This window comes from Coffea eugenioides, chromosome 4, assembly GCF_003713205.1.
Source record: "Coffea eugenioides isolate CCC68of chromosome 4, Ceug_1.0, whole genome shotgun sequence".
NCBI classification, from domain to species: Eukaryota; Viridiplantae; Streptophyta; class Magnoliopsida; order Gentianales; family Rubiaceae; genus Coffea; species Coffea eugenioides.
Window position 1 is genome coordinate 13095219 of NC_040038.1, and position 14573 is coordinate 13109791.

Genomic DNA, 14573 nt, shown 5'->3' on the forward strand with positions numbered 1-14573 from the left:
TGAAAAAGGCACTCTTGTTGGGATATCAAGAAGATAGAATAGAAGATAGAGTTAGTTTTTTCTTAGACTAGAACTTGCACTCTCTCTCTAGAATAGAATAGGACTTTTAGCAAAACTCTTGATGTAATCTTGTTATTTTGAAGACAAAGGAGAATTTGGAGTTTGGAGATCTTTGTTCCTTTAATCGAATAAGTATTTTCTTCTCCCTTTCTTTTTATTTCATTGGATATATGTTGGGATTCATAAAAAATTTATGCTTTATGTGTTTATTCTTCATATCTAGCTAATATATTTGTTCTAAGAGTGGATAATGCCTTGTGTTTCTTGATCTTGGTTTGAATGAATAGATGAATGTTGCCTTTTGTTCTTGCTAGTTCATTTAAGATTGCTTGAACATTTGTGAATGCTTGATCACCATTTACAAATTATTTTAGTTGTTATTTATCAATGAAAATTGGTAGATGATGATGGAACCGACTTAATGGAGCTTAGGATCTTAGCACACGAAAGTAGTGTTGAGACTAGGTAGGGTTTAGTACATTCTCGAGTTTAATGGCACCATACTTGTTGTTTCACCATGAAAGTAGGGAACTGCATATATAGGTGACACTCGATTAATCGTGCAAGCGAGCTTTGGATACCATAAGTGAATGAGCCTTTAGCAAAACACGTAATGTAACATTTATCACTCATTTGAACTATAAGCAAGGACATTTGATTAATTTCATATCCTAGATTTTGTGTTTTAGTTGAATTTATCCATTAACTTATAGCTGTTATAAATTAGTATGTAGAGTAGATTTTATTTCTCATTGTTGTGGTTTATCTAGATAATAAAGTAAGATTAAATTCTAGTAATTGTGAGTGCTCCTCGAGAGATTGAACTTAACTTTCTTGTATTACAAAACGACCTGTATACTTGCAACTAATTAGGGAGTTATTGAATAAAAGTAGAGTGCTAGGGAACCGTCACCCCCCAAACTATAAATTTCAGCACTATACTCGTTGAATAATCAGCTCTTCGGCAATGTATTCCAATAGAATTGGTAACTGCATAATGTAATGGAAAAAAGTTATTAATGTCTCTAAATTTAGTTAAGTAGTTAAAATGACCCGTTCCTCTAGAAGTCTAGAACTAATATATGTATATCTGTGATTTTCTTTCTTTCTTTCTTTCACATAAATTGAAGATCTATCTTTCTCTTTCAAATAAAGAAAGAAACCTTCTATATACTTAAATAAATCTAGCCACTTAACTAAATACAAGGACATTAACAATTTTTTGCTCATTAAATTTTCTCAGTGGTGAGTTGATTGGAGTACTTCAAGAAAGTTCAATAGTTTGAGGATGGTACTGTTGAAATTGATAGTTTGGAGGACTCGTTGTAGCCCGAAGACAGTTTAGCGATATTTTGTAATTAACACCAGAGCAACTAACATAAATGTGTGATATATTTTATTGTAAAATGAGTCTCAGACAAATTTTGTTGGTAAATAAAATTTGCAACGTATTCTAAACAACTCTTTATGATTTCTAAGGAATTGCTGATCTAGGCTTGTTGATCATGTGTATCAATACTAATATATGAGTTGACAAGGTAGAAGCAATTGGAGAGTTGCTGTAGGTCCCAAATGCGATAACTAGTTATCGCATACCCATTAGAGGAGTAGTATAAAATACACTTTCAATAAAATTTACTATGGCTAGTTGTGGGTAAATAGATGAAGAGCTATATTTTAGTTCAAACTAAATTTTTTTTTTTCAGCTTTTAGCATTTTTGTAACATTAAATGTTAAACACATTGCAGACTTGAATTTTTAATCCCTAATAATCTATAGGATTCAAATTAAATGATCCAATGGTTAATTCATAAAGAACTTAATGAAACCTCAACCAAGGAGCATTTATATAGAAGAGGGGGAAAAAAAAGAAAAGAAAAGAGACACATGCACACAAGAGAAGATTAAACATGATAGACAAAGACCAAAGATTGTTTATACTTTTGCTCACAGAATAGAAAAACCCTAGTTTACTAAGCAGATACTAATGTCTAAAGGGCAAGTTTTTATACTTTTCCCAAGACGAATAAATTCACACATTGCTTAACTCCATTGGATCCTGATCAGGGACAGAACTTTCTCCTTGACCAGCGATACTTGGAGCATTACTTGTTGAAGCATTTCTGCTTCCATTGCGATCTTTCTCGGTATGCAAGCTCTTTATGTAGTTTTGCAGAAGAATGCTAGGTGTTGGCCATTTTTTGCTGCATTTTCGCCCCGAGAATAGCCTTCTTGTGGCTGCATGCCAATGGTTCTTGATGGAGTTTTCAGTCCTTCCAGGCAGTCTCTTTGCAATTTCTACCCATTTGCTTCCTATTTCAGCATGAACCTCGACCAAGATTTTATCTTCCTCCTCCGTCCATGTATCCTTCTGTAAAGGACAACAAATAAGTAAGGGAAGAAGTTTATTAAAGAATCTTATCATAGACAGGAAACTTTCTTGGCTGAATGTTAGGCCCGGACACAACCTAAAGTTTACTTCAATCTCATAGACAGGAAAAAGAATATAAGAAAACAAGAACAATATATTGTGTAAGCAGAAAAAATTAAAATAATGAAATGCAACACAAGAATAGCTATAGGGTACCGTCGAGATATTGATGCAATATTAATTAATCCAAAAAAAAAAATCAATGTAATGCAGTACATAAACTTTAAATCACATTATCTAAATTCAACTCATTTCTTCAAAATCACATGGTATCTAAATTCAATCCCTTTCTTCAAATTCACGTGCTAAAATTCATCTCTAAAACATTTTGTAGAATTGGAGAACAAATGGTAATTCTCCGATAATGTAAAATTTGAAATATTTTTTTAAATGAGTAAAAAGAAATTATATGTTTAACTGGAAAGGTGGTTACCAAAATCTTTACTTTAGCCATGCTTCTCTAGACTAGATAACAAAGATATTCAAAAACAATAATATCACGATTACCAAAAAGACTCTTAATGACGTCGTGTTAGATGCAAATATATCAAACATTCTCGTGCAGTTATGATCTTCACCAAATATATTATGGAAAAACCTATATTTTATCGTTTTACAAGCCCACATTGATTATATGATACAATTACAATTAAGTTGAACAAATCAATGGCAATTCCCAAAGTAGAAACTTTTAAAACATGGCACCGGATGTTAAGATGTTGTTCTAACATAGATTTGGTATCTGCAAAGCATTTGAATGGTTGAAGTTTTTTAATTTTTTTATACAAACTAAGATTAAGTTATGCCATGTTATCAACAACAAATATTTTTGTTTGTGTCGCGCGTAATACAACCAATGGGCACATAATCATTAAAAAAAATTACGTACAAGGATTTTAATTTGATGTAAATTGCATGAAGATATAAGATATGTAGACTACAAATCTAATATTTGTGCACGCTTGAAGTGGCTATTTCTCACATCTGAAATGTATTGTATAAAATTAATCTTCTCAACAGCTTTATTTTATGTGCAAATTTTTCCCTCCTTTTCCAGTGGATACCAAACAAAAATGTAGGTCAAAAATGAAAATTCGATTGAAAGTCCTAATCAATTTATGAGAGTGGAAATTTAGTAAAAAGGGAATCATAGAGTGCTGATTTATATATGTTTTAATTCTAAATCATCAAAAGATAAGAAAAACATTATGCATAGATCTACATATCTAGTCGATCACTTAATCAAGAAATAACTTTAGAAGCAAACCTTGATATCTGACATCAAATGATTGTGCCATCTATCTCTACACTGCTTCCCTTTCCTCCCTTGCAGTATCTTAGAAATTTGAGACCATTTTCCAACCCCAAAATTTTCTACATGTTGGATTAGTGCCCTGATTACACATAAGTAGAACCCAATCAATTTTAGTGCATATGTATTTGCAAAAAGGAGGCACAAAGTTTTATGTAAACATAATTAATAACACAAAAACTATCAAGATATTATCTTTGTATACAAATTCATGTACCTATCTTCTTCCGGGGTCCATTGCTCCTTTGCTGATTTAGTTATGTTTTGAACTCGCTCAGGATTTCTCGGCAAAGAAGGCGGGGCATTATTGGAAAATTTGCCGCTATCAGCAGCTATGCGCGAGCTCTCACCTTGGATCGAGATATCCATAGGATTAACTTGTTGATGACTCGAGGGGATGAGGTTATGGTCCGGTAAATTTGCATCCACTACCGGAGCTTCCATGCCATTATAGATTGACAAGCCACCAATGTTATTATCACTTTCTTCAAATGGCTCGTACTCTAAAAACTCGAAACCTATTGTTGAAGATCTATTGAACAAGGGATCAAAGAAATCATCAGCAGTTGATGATGATCCTGCAATAGGCAAGTCGTCAAGGTGTGGAAAATCTTCCAGAAAATCCTTTGCCTGGTTGCTATCCATCCAAGATTCTTTATGGATTTCAGGTTCTAAAGAACTGGTAGGTAAAGAAAGCTTTTGATTGCTGTCTTGGTCCCTACATTTCTTGTTAAGTTCCATGGAGCAGTGTTTAGCTTCCTTCTCCGCTGCTTAGCCAAATAGGAAAAAATCAGGTGTTATTTAATGAGTTTTTGAGTCTGTCAAGGCAGTTACCCAAATAGAAAATCTACACACCAGAAAAGAACAAAAAAATGTTAATTATGATTTAATGCTTATTTATGTTGTGATAGTAATATGAGAATATAATGGATTACTGTCATCCCAGCAAGCATGAAACACTTCAGACATGTAGGAAATTAATGGATACCAGTTCTAGTTAAATTTCTTTTGTTTTTTCCTCTTTAACTTTCTGTTTAATTTATCTCATTTTACATTTCATTTCACACTGTTGTTATCTTGGCAAATTAATTGTGGAACTCTATTTTGATGGATTTTTATGTTGTGAGCTTTAAAGGTAATGGGGGAAATTAGAATAGAAAGAATCGGAATAAGAAAGTCAGTGTTTCAGAACGTAAGTGACATTTGACTGATATCTGTGATAGAAGCATAAGGAATAATTAGATTAACAGCAGAGGATTTGCCCATCTGTTTAACAACTGTTACTAATTAAACTTATCTGATTTGCACTAAAGTTATCCACTTAGGCCTCCCAAAAAAATTTTTGCACTAAATCTGTACAAAAGGCAGGAAAAAATGAAAGCAATGTAATTTCCATTTGGGAAAGTCATTCTAGGAAATCAGTCTAGAATATGGCCCTCAATTGGATGGCATAAATCTAAGAGATGGGATTAATATTCTAAGAGAGAGTTTAGGAAAATGCAACTGGAGAAAAGGAAGACTTTGTGAGTATGGTGTTGGGAATTGGACTAATTGGATGAACTGTTGCTGATAGAAAAGCCCTCCTTTAGGCAGCTAGTTTTCTTTCTTTTCTTTTTTTTTTCTTTTTGATTTTTTCAAATAAGGTGGCCATTTTTTACTTTTATTGATATATCAAAATTGCTCACCAATTTATCTACCAAAGACCTATCTACTGTACAATGCTATTGGAAAATGGCTTGATCTTGAAACTTGAATACTTTCTTCTGATTGTATAAATCCATTCGTGCTCTTTAACCTTTGGTTGTGGAAGCATGAAGTATAAAAGTTTTAGATTTATATAGAAACTCAAGCAACTAATTGGGAACTAAATAATTGTTAAGATAGCTTCAGATCAAGTTAGGATTTTTTTCCAAAAAAGAAGTTAGAGTATTGTAAGCTTATATGCTTTCGTAAGAAAAATTGATTTCTTTTTCTTTCGAATTAATCTTGAAACAAGTATCTTTATAAATCCAAAATCTTGTTCATATTGGAGAATGTTATTCCAAAACATTTAAGAAATCTTTATCAATCCTACTTAAGAAATATTTATCCCTTCTTCTTTTTTTCTTTAAAATGTTTCTCAGCAATTGCTTTTGGAAAAACAACAATCCCAATTAAGAAGCATAGTTGAAAGGGGTCTTGTAATTCATACCTTTAATACCTATGCATCTTTAAATGCTTTCAGTTCAAAGAACACAACTAAAGCCAAAAGTAGCATTCAACTACAAGTGTTAATATAATCTCCAAGTCCTTTGCCTACTTGTACTCAATTAATGCGCAATCAAAACTACAACTGAGTAATAAATCCCACCAATAGGCTTTATAGATATCTGAAAAGCGTTTAGTCATCGAATCGATCGAACTTTTCTTACTCTGGCACTTGTGTATGAATAAAAATACAATTTTTAACCTGAAATAGAGGCTATCTGTCATGAACCCTCCTCCGTTAGTGTACGCTAATAGGAAAAATCATTTCATGATAAAATGGGGAAAATTGAAGATAAGAAGACTAGAAGAGGACTATATAGAAAAAAATAACCAAATAAATGTCTTTAAGGCACTCCCTAGTTCACTAGTAAGCATCAAAATGGCTCTTACCTAAAAGCCACCGTCCCACCACCATAACCAGGATCTCAAAAATGTTTCACCAATTGTTATGCTTTACATTCAAAGTCCATTGAACAAACTCACCCCAAATTTACAGTATATTAGCACAAAATTAACAACTTCATTTCATTTTCATACATCAAACTTTCTCTAGCATCCTTCACGATCTCCCTTTTACACATTTTCGGTAGGTAAAAATTTTCCCAATTAGAAACCCAACCAAACAATTGAAAATCAGGAAAACATTTTCTGGAAAATATTTTCCTTCCAAACAAGCAGAGCCTAAATGCAACATGTTTTCTGCTGGTATATATGACAGGTGAAAATGGAATGAGATTTGTAATGTGATGGGCATGGTCAAAGGGACATTACCAGGTATACAACTGGGAGTGCTCCTTATATCTTCCAAGCTAAATTCTTCTGACTGCAACGTGGTTGTTGATAAAATTCTTGCACGAGTAAGAAGGCCTGAACACATAGAGTTTGAGCTATGGTAGCAGACTCCAACTCGTTAAATCAGTGCTATTTAGTAAGGACAGTTACTGGTGTAATATTTTCATCCTTCCTAATGGAGTTACTACTTACTAGAAAGTTTGACACTGCTTGGCTCCTTCCTCCGGTCTGGAGTCGATTTATACTCTCACAAAACTAAGGTGCTTGGCTAGAAGTTTGTTAACCATTCAATGAAGGTGGTTTGGATTGTCTAAACCTAGCATTATGGAATAACTGTCTCATTAATTAGTAGACATAATTATAACACTAGCAGCAAGAAAAAAATCTTGTGGATTATGTGGGCTCATTCATTCTTATACAAAGGTAGATCCATATGTGGTATTTCGATTCCTTCATACTGTTCTTGGTGTTGGACAAAACTTCTACGGCTTAGACAAGTGGCTAGGCCCCTCATTAAGTTCAAACTATGATCGGGAGTATGGTCAAACTAGTTCATTACGGTATGATGTATGGCATCCCTCTGGGTTACCACTGGACCGTTACCCTTCTTCAATTGTCTTTGACTTTGGCTAAAGTCAGCCCTTTATATGCTATTGTTGACATTATTATTCCTGAAGTGAGTTGGAATTAGCCGGAAGGTAGACGTAGAACCCCTACTCTGGTTGATCTTACCAGGAACAAAGTTTTAAAAGGCGAGGGCATTAGTCAGACATTTTGGATTCTTCCTAAGTAGGACGAGAGCCCAACGCATGGGATGTAAGCTCCACAAGTTTTTATTTTTTTAAATATAAAAATTAAAACATACAATAATATTACAAAATTACAGTATTCATACATATTTGTGTATGTATATATATAATTTACTAATAAATATAATAAAATTGATAAAATAAAGAAAAATTACAAAAAATATTATTGTTGTCTAGCAAGTAAAATTATTACATTTGACATCTAGAATCATATAACAAAGTCATGGATGTTTTTACGTGCTTTGTATTTTTCCCAAATTATTTCTGAAGGGAATAAATGGAATCATTCTTCAAAATTACTAGACAATAATAAGGACAGGAAAAAAAGATAAGGAAGAAAAATACTCAAATCAAAGTTGAAAGTTAAAAAATAAAGGAAGAAGAACGCCTCAAACGCTCCAAATGCCTGCGCCTAAACTCCTGGACGTTTCGTCCTATAGTGTAGGGCTAATGTCTAACAATACTTGCACCTCATTCAAATGCTGCAGGTTATTTGGGACTCACCTTGTCCCAGGGCTCGCCACACCTTTTGAAACAGTGGTCAGGAACACCCTAAGCAATTTACTTCCAAGTGTTGCCGAGACTGATATGGTTACTTGAACAGCTACAACGTCAGGAGTTTTCACTGTACCACCTGCTTATTCTCAGCTGCGTCCACCATCCCCTGAGGTGTGTTGGGCTGAGCTACTGTGGTTTACAGGTTGTGTTCTCAGGTTCTCTTTCATTGCTTGGTCTGTAGAGAAAGGATCGCTACCAAATCAAGATTGAGATCTTGGGGAGTGCTGGATGATGTTCAACTTTTGATTAAAAAGAAAAAAGAAAACTAATACTCTATTCAAACTTAAAAATTTAATACATTTCTGCAAAATTGCAATGGAGATTTCTCAGCTAATGGATAATAAAGAATGCATAATTATGGGTACATGAAGGATTCTGGTTTTAAACCTAAATTAAGAATAGAGAAACTCTAAATTCCGGTGACTTTTTTTTCCCAAAACTAGATTCCAAAAAAAAAGAATGTGGCAAATACCAAAACAGTAACACTTACAATGTGAAAATCGATTTTGTGGGCAGTTCAACTTCTATATTTCCATATGAGATGATCAACCATTACTTGGCTTAAATCACCTACTTTTTAGGGTATATTAAGTACATCAAAGTGGTGAAAGTTGATAAAAGTTTTCATGCCTGCTCAGCACTCAGCTCCTCCTCTACTGCCTTCCATGCCAAGAATTCGCCCACCTACCCTAGCAAAACTCTATTTTCCCTTGCTATAAAACATTTAATATCCTTTATGGGGTTATATGATATGACAGACATTAATGTAATTCTAAGAAAAATTTCATTCATCTCAAGTTCTAAAATTATCTAATATTTTCTTTGAACTTAATTAACAGCCACAAGTGCTCAAGACACTTTTTCTAATCAAAGCATAAATGAATTTTTTATCAATTAATTTTATGAAAGTTTAAAAAAAAAATAAAGCAGTAATAGTTGTAATTTGGCATGTATTTTGTTAGTTATTGTGTTTTTGGTGGTTATGTTGTCAACACGTGATTGGTAATTACAATAGAAAATGGTTTTTCTTAATTACACTTTGCCCCTTAGGATTTGGTGTAACTTAGTAACATATTACCCCACTAAACTTCAGAGTATATGCATTTTAGCTCCTAGGATGACCAATCAATATTAGAGATAAATGCTTCCATTAAAAAATCCAATGAAATGACGTTGATCAAACAAATAATGACTGCCTAGTATTAGTAGGGTGCTACTCGTCCCACAACAATGTGCCCGTCCAATTTACTAGCACAAACAAGTCCCACTTGCAAGGTGTAATTTGGGCATTTGACTTTGTTTCTACGCTTTTATATATATATATATATATATATATATATATATATATATATATATTAAATTCCACGAGCAGAAACTCATCCTTTTGAGGGATTAGTGAAATGTTACACATTTCTTACAAATATTGATTTACCTTTTCCAAATTTTCCCTAAAAAATGGATAATCAAATAGTTTGAGCACTGAATCACAATTTTATTTCTCATTTATACCATAATTTAATTTAAATATATAGTATGTCCAACTGTGTACGAGACCAGAGAACAAGAGTACGCATGAGAGAGAGAGAGAGAGAGATATTATATGAGGCATGTGTTGGAGAAAGGAGAAGCAGAGTGAAGTTATGTTATAGGAGATGGTTTTCGTGCGTGAGAGTTAGAGATGTTAGACTATCTATGTGCATATCCCTTCAGAAGTGTATGTGCTAAGAGAATAGTGTATGCAAGTATGTTTGACTATATAAGAGAAGGAAACATTTTTGTATAGTATCTATAAAAGGGGAATGCGCTTTTAAAGTTGTCTATTTATAACAATAACAATAAAGAAATAGAATAAAAAATTGCCTAAAGAATTAATATTTTGTGTACTACCAATGCAGCTACTCAGTTTGTTGAAAATTAGTAAATCAAGTAAATCATATGCACTTCAAATTTTTGTAGACAAATTAAGTAATGCTTAATGTATGTTCTGATAAATAATTTTTATTACCTAACACGTATGATAATTTGAATAATTATAATGGGGTTATCAGAGACTCTATCATCTCAGCATGAAGAACAAGAAAGCAGGTTTTTTCATCTATGCCTTTCCCCTTTGGCCTCTCAATGATATAACTTTTTCAATTTAATTAATTCCATGGACGTGTCTTGTGGCAATACTACTTCACTAATTGTTATTGTAATATCTTCACAAAAATACATCTACGGAAAAAGAGTAGTAAAAAAAAGAAAATATTATAGTTAATAAATAAGTAAGAGTCCATTTGCCATTTCTCAAATGTTTTATATCCTTATCTAAAAACTAAGAAAGGGTTATGTGAAGATCATTAGCTATTCATGAATTTCTCAAAATCATCAAGTTACAGACTTGCAAATCATTAACAATTCAAATTTAAGCGAGAAGTTCATTGACATTTTTTCATTGTTTGCCAAAGGAAAACACCACAAGGGAAAAGGTAGTAAACAAGTAAAATAGGAGGGGCGAGTTACAAGATAAACAAAATTTAAAATGGCCAATATACAAAAGTCGAGCTAGAATGAACAAGAGTTTCTAGTGTAGGTTTCTTACATGATACTATTGTTGGTATCTCTTGTAACCCATTCCATGGGATCTGGGGCCTCTGCAGTTATGGCTGTAACAACAGAGGGCAATTGATGGTCTAGGGAGTTAAAAAATAAACGGTTTAGGTCAGGTTGAATGGGGTTGGCCCTACGCCATTTAGTGGTCGGACCAAGTCAGTGTATGGTGCTTTGAGTATTTCATATGCCAAAGATTGAAAGGTCAGGAACCATTCAACACTCGATTAATCCAGTGTAAGTGTGTAACTGATAATCAAGAAAAATGTGAAAATTTGTTTTTGTTTTTCACTTTTCATTTTCCATTTTTTCCTCCTAATTGAATTTTTTTTTTTTCAATTCTTTGCAGGTTCAATTAAACTATTTCTGTTTGTGCGTTTCAATAGGAGGTGAAAAAGCCTATGCAATGGAATGGTGCTAAAGATCAACAAGGAGATTTCAAAAGATGGTGAATCAGAATTTCAGAGACAAGGAAAAGACTAGAAGGAATGAAACATATTGGTTTGGCTGCTAACATTTTGTGGCAAGTGTGGAAAGAAGAAACAAGAAAGAATTTGAGAACCTAACCAGCTCTTCACCAGGCAGGACAATTGAGAAGGCCCACAAAGAATGGTTGGAACCAGAGAAAATCGAGAATACTAAAGCTAGACTGAGCACAAAAGAAACAACATCCAATCATGAAGAGCAATACCAGGGTCAGGAATCTGAGGGAACCATAGTCTTGGATGTGGCAACAAGAAGTCAGCAAAGACAGGCCTTCCTTGGAATTGGAGTCACGGCTAGGATACCTCCAAACACTAGGATTGCAGAATGGGCACTTAAAGAGAGAAGCCTGAAATAAAATCCTAGATGATACGGTGGCAATCAAACTTGTCTTATGTAAAGCTCTAGGACAGCAGTGGAGTAAAGTTAAACTCCGCCCCCAGAACAAGGAACTAATGAGACAAGTACAGCATCAGAGACCCTCGGATAGTAGAATAGCTACTTTGATTGATGACATTTCTAACATGCAGAGAAGTTGTTTCATATGTACTCCTTTTATATTGTTAGAAAATATGTACTCCTTTTATATTGTTAGAAAAGAAAGTAAGGAAAGTAGTAAAAGATTTAACTCCTATGCCTTAAGCATTCTTTTAGATGAGGAATGGAACTTTCCTCAGTGTCATTGAGCACTATATGTATAGTTTTTCGAGTTTTTGCTTACACATGTAAGTTTCTTTTACACTGAATGAAATTATCCTAACGTTTTAAAAAAAAAAAAGAAAAGAAAAAGCCAACTATAGCTGATGGTCGACTGCCTATATATATATTTGAATCCAAAATGGAGAAATGAAATACTTGCGAGAAAGAAAGAGGAGAGAAGAGATGAAGGGAGAAGAATAAAAGAAGTTTCCATCTTGGTGTTTAATTAGGTGAAAGATAGAAATTAAACAAAACAAAATTTGTTCAAAAAAAAAAGAAGTAAAGAATGTTGCAAAAAATTGAAGTAGATGAATTGCCATTTGTAAAAAAAGGAAACAAATTAAGGATCTTGGACCCTTAGATGCGTTGAACAGTTCGGTGAGCCTTGATTTAGTTCTACACATCCCCGTGAAGGGAAAAAAGGAAAAAGTGTTAGAATCATCAATATGGTGAGTAATGACCTGCTCAAAAGAAAAATATGGTAAGTGATAAAGATATCAAATTTTTCAAATTCATATTGATGTATTAGCTTTTAGCAAGGTTTCAAAACGTAGCCCCTTAATTGATCATGGAAAATAATTAGGTCGATGATCATTTGTTCGGGGAGTATGCCGATCATAATTGAGAACTACGTGTACGTGATAAATATTAGTCTAATTCTTAACTACGTAAAATATGGGAATACTTCTTCAAAATTACCCTGTCATGATAGAAAAATCACTGCAATCCGCATTTCAATCACATAAGTAATATTAAACACATAAATGAGAGTTTTATTGGTTAATGGACAAAAAGAAAATAAAAAATGACCAAAAAGTTATAAGGAGAAATAAATGCATGTGCAACTTGTAAGGAGGTAAACAAAATGGAAAGAGAGTTTATTTTACAGGTTTGTTACAAAATATCCCATTGAACTTTCTTCGGGTTGTGGAGTGTCCCCCAAACTATACATTTCAGCTCTATAATCCTCAAATAATCAACTTTGCACAATATATTCCGATAAAATTAATACCACTACTGTAATTTACTGGCTAAAAAGTCATTAATATCCCTAAATTTAGTTAAATAGTTAAAATGCCCTTATTCCTCTTCAACTAACTTGTATACATATATCTGTTTCTTTTTTTTTTTTTTGGTTTCTTTCACAGAAAATGTAGATCTCTCTCTCTCTCTCTGTCTCTCCACCCATAAAGAGAGAAATCCTTGATATACGTATATAAGTCAGTTATAGAGGAAGAACAACATTTTGGCAACTTAATTAAATACAAGTATATTGACAATTTTTTTGCGCATTTAATTTTCTTGGTGGCAAGTTGATTGGAATACGTCAAGAAAATTCAGTAGTTTGAGGATGGTAGTGCTGAAATTGATAGTTCAGAGTACACTGGCAACCAAATAAAGTTTTGGCACTATTTTGTAATTAACACTATATATACTAACATAAATGTGTGATGAATTTATTGTAAAATGAGTTTGAAGACAAACTTTACTGTTTTTGTTTACATTGCCATTAATGTGGATATTTGACCAAATTTGAAAATTTGTTCTTAATTGCATTGGATGTATTAACTTAGACTACGTTTGATAAAACTGAAATTTGAAATCTGAATTCCTTAATCTATTAAATTGTTAAACAATAAATCTGATACATTTGAATATATATCACGTTAAGTGATAAGTGAATAATATCACTTATTTTTTAGGGTAGGTTTTACCTTTGAAATTTAGTATCATTTAATTAATTCAGATGTTCTATTTTTTGTTATTAAATATATCTGAATATGTAAAGATTTGAATCCATTAAATTTAAATGCTGAATTGGATTATCAAATAAAGCTGTAGTTAGTTCACCCAAAAATTTCCCATTTCAGCTATTTAACGGTTCAACTGGCTAGTTAATCAAGTCACGAAAATTTGAGTGTTTTTTGTTAACTCTTACAGTTTTAGGGGCTTGATTGGACCGAAGAACAAATTGATTGGCAATTGAACTTTTTAGACCAACCTATCATGACTGGGTTTTAAAAACTATCTTTAATTAAGAGTCTGATTCACAGAAAATGTAGGGAAACAATAACTAGAAAAAACAACCTGATACTTTTGTTGATATTATATGTTTGTGGAGTATTTTACAGTATTATTATTTTTTTGAACTTATAGTTAGTTTTTTTGGGTCTTTATTTAAGGGTTGGTTGATCGTGTGTATTAATACCAATACATGGATAGACTAGGAAGATGCAATTGGAGAGCTATTGTAGTGTCCCTTCGGGGACATCCGCATAAAATTAGAACGATACGGAGAGCTGTTGTAGTTCCCAAATGGAATAATTAGTTATTGCATATCCATTAGAGTTGTAGTATAAACTGTACCTTCAATAAATTTAAAGATAGCTAGATGTGGGTAAATAGAAGAAGAAGTGTATTGCAGTCCAAATTTTTTTAAAAATTTTTTAGCATTTTTATGAGATTAAATGTTATGCACATTGTAGATTTGAATTTTCACACCCCAACAATGTTTTGAATTCCATATTAGCATAGTTTAATTAAAGTTTTGTATGCAAATACACTAATTGGAAGCTCCCTTTCTCAACTT

General features: G+C 32.8%; 1 protein-coding gene across 1 annotated transcript; it reads right to left on the reverse strand.

Moving 5' to 3' along the window:
- Positions 1-2092: 2092 nt before the first annotated feature.
- LOC113769080 (transcription factor MYB98-like) lies at positions 2093-4544 on the reverse strand. The gene is made up of 3 exons (XM_027313562.1): positions 4021-4544; positions 3759-3885; positions 2093-2431 (listed from the first exon to the last, which is right to left on the reverse strand). The coding sequence occupies exons 1-3, from the start codon at positions 4542-4544 to the stop codon at positions 2093-2095; spliced, it is 990 nt and encodes a 329-aa protein (XP_027169363.1).
- Positions 4545-14573: the final 10029 nt, after the last annotated feature.

What these genes read in the sequence shown, in the direction of transcription:
- LOC113769080 (XM_027313562.1), bottom strand. Translation starts at nt 4,544, where the DNA reads ATGGAACTTAACAAGAAATGTAGGGACCAAGACAGCAATCAAAAGCTT. An exon ending in TGGACCCCGGAAGAAGATAG is followed by an intron (nt 3,886 to 4,020) that starts GTACATGAATTT and finishes ATGTGTAATCAG; the next exon opens with GGCACTAATCCAACATGTAG. An exon ending in ATTTGATGTCAGATATCAAG is followed by an intron (nt 2,432 to 3,758) that starts GTTTGCTTCTAA and finishes TGTCCTTTACAG; the next exon opens with AAGGATACATGGACGGAGGA.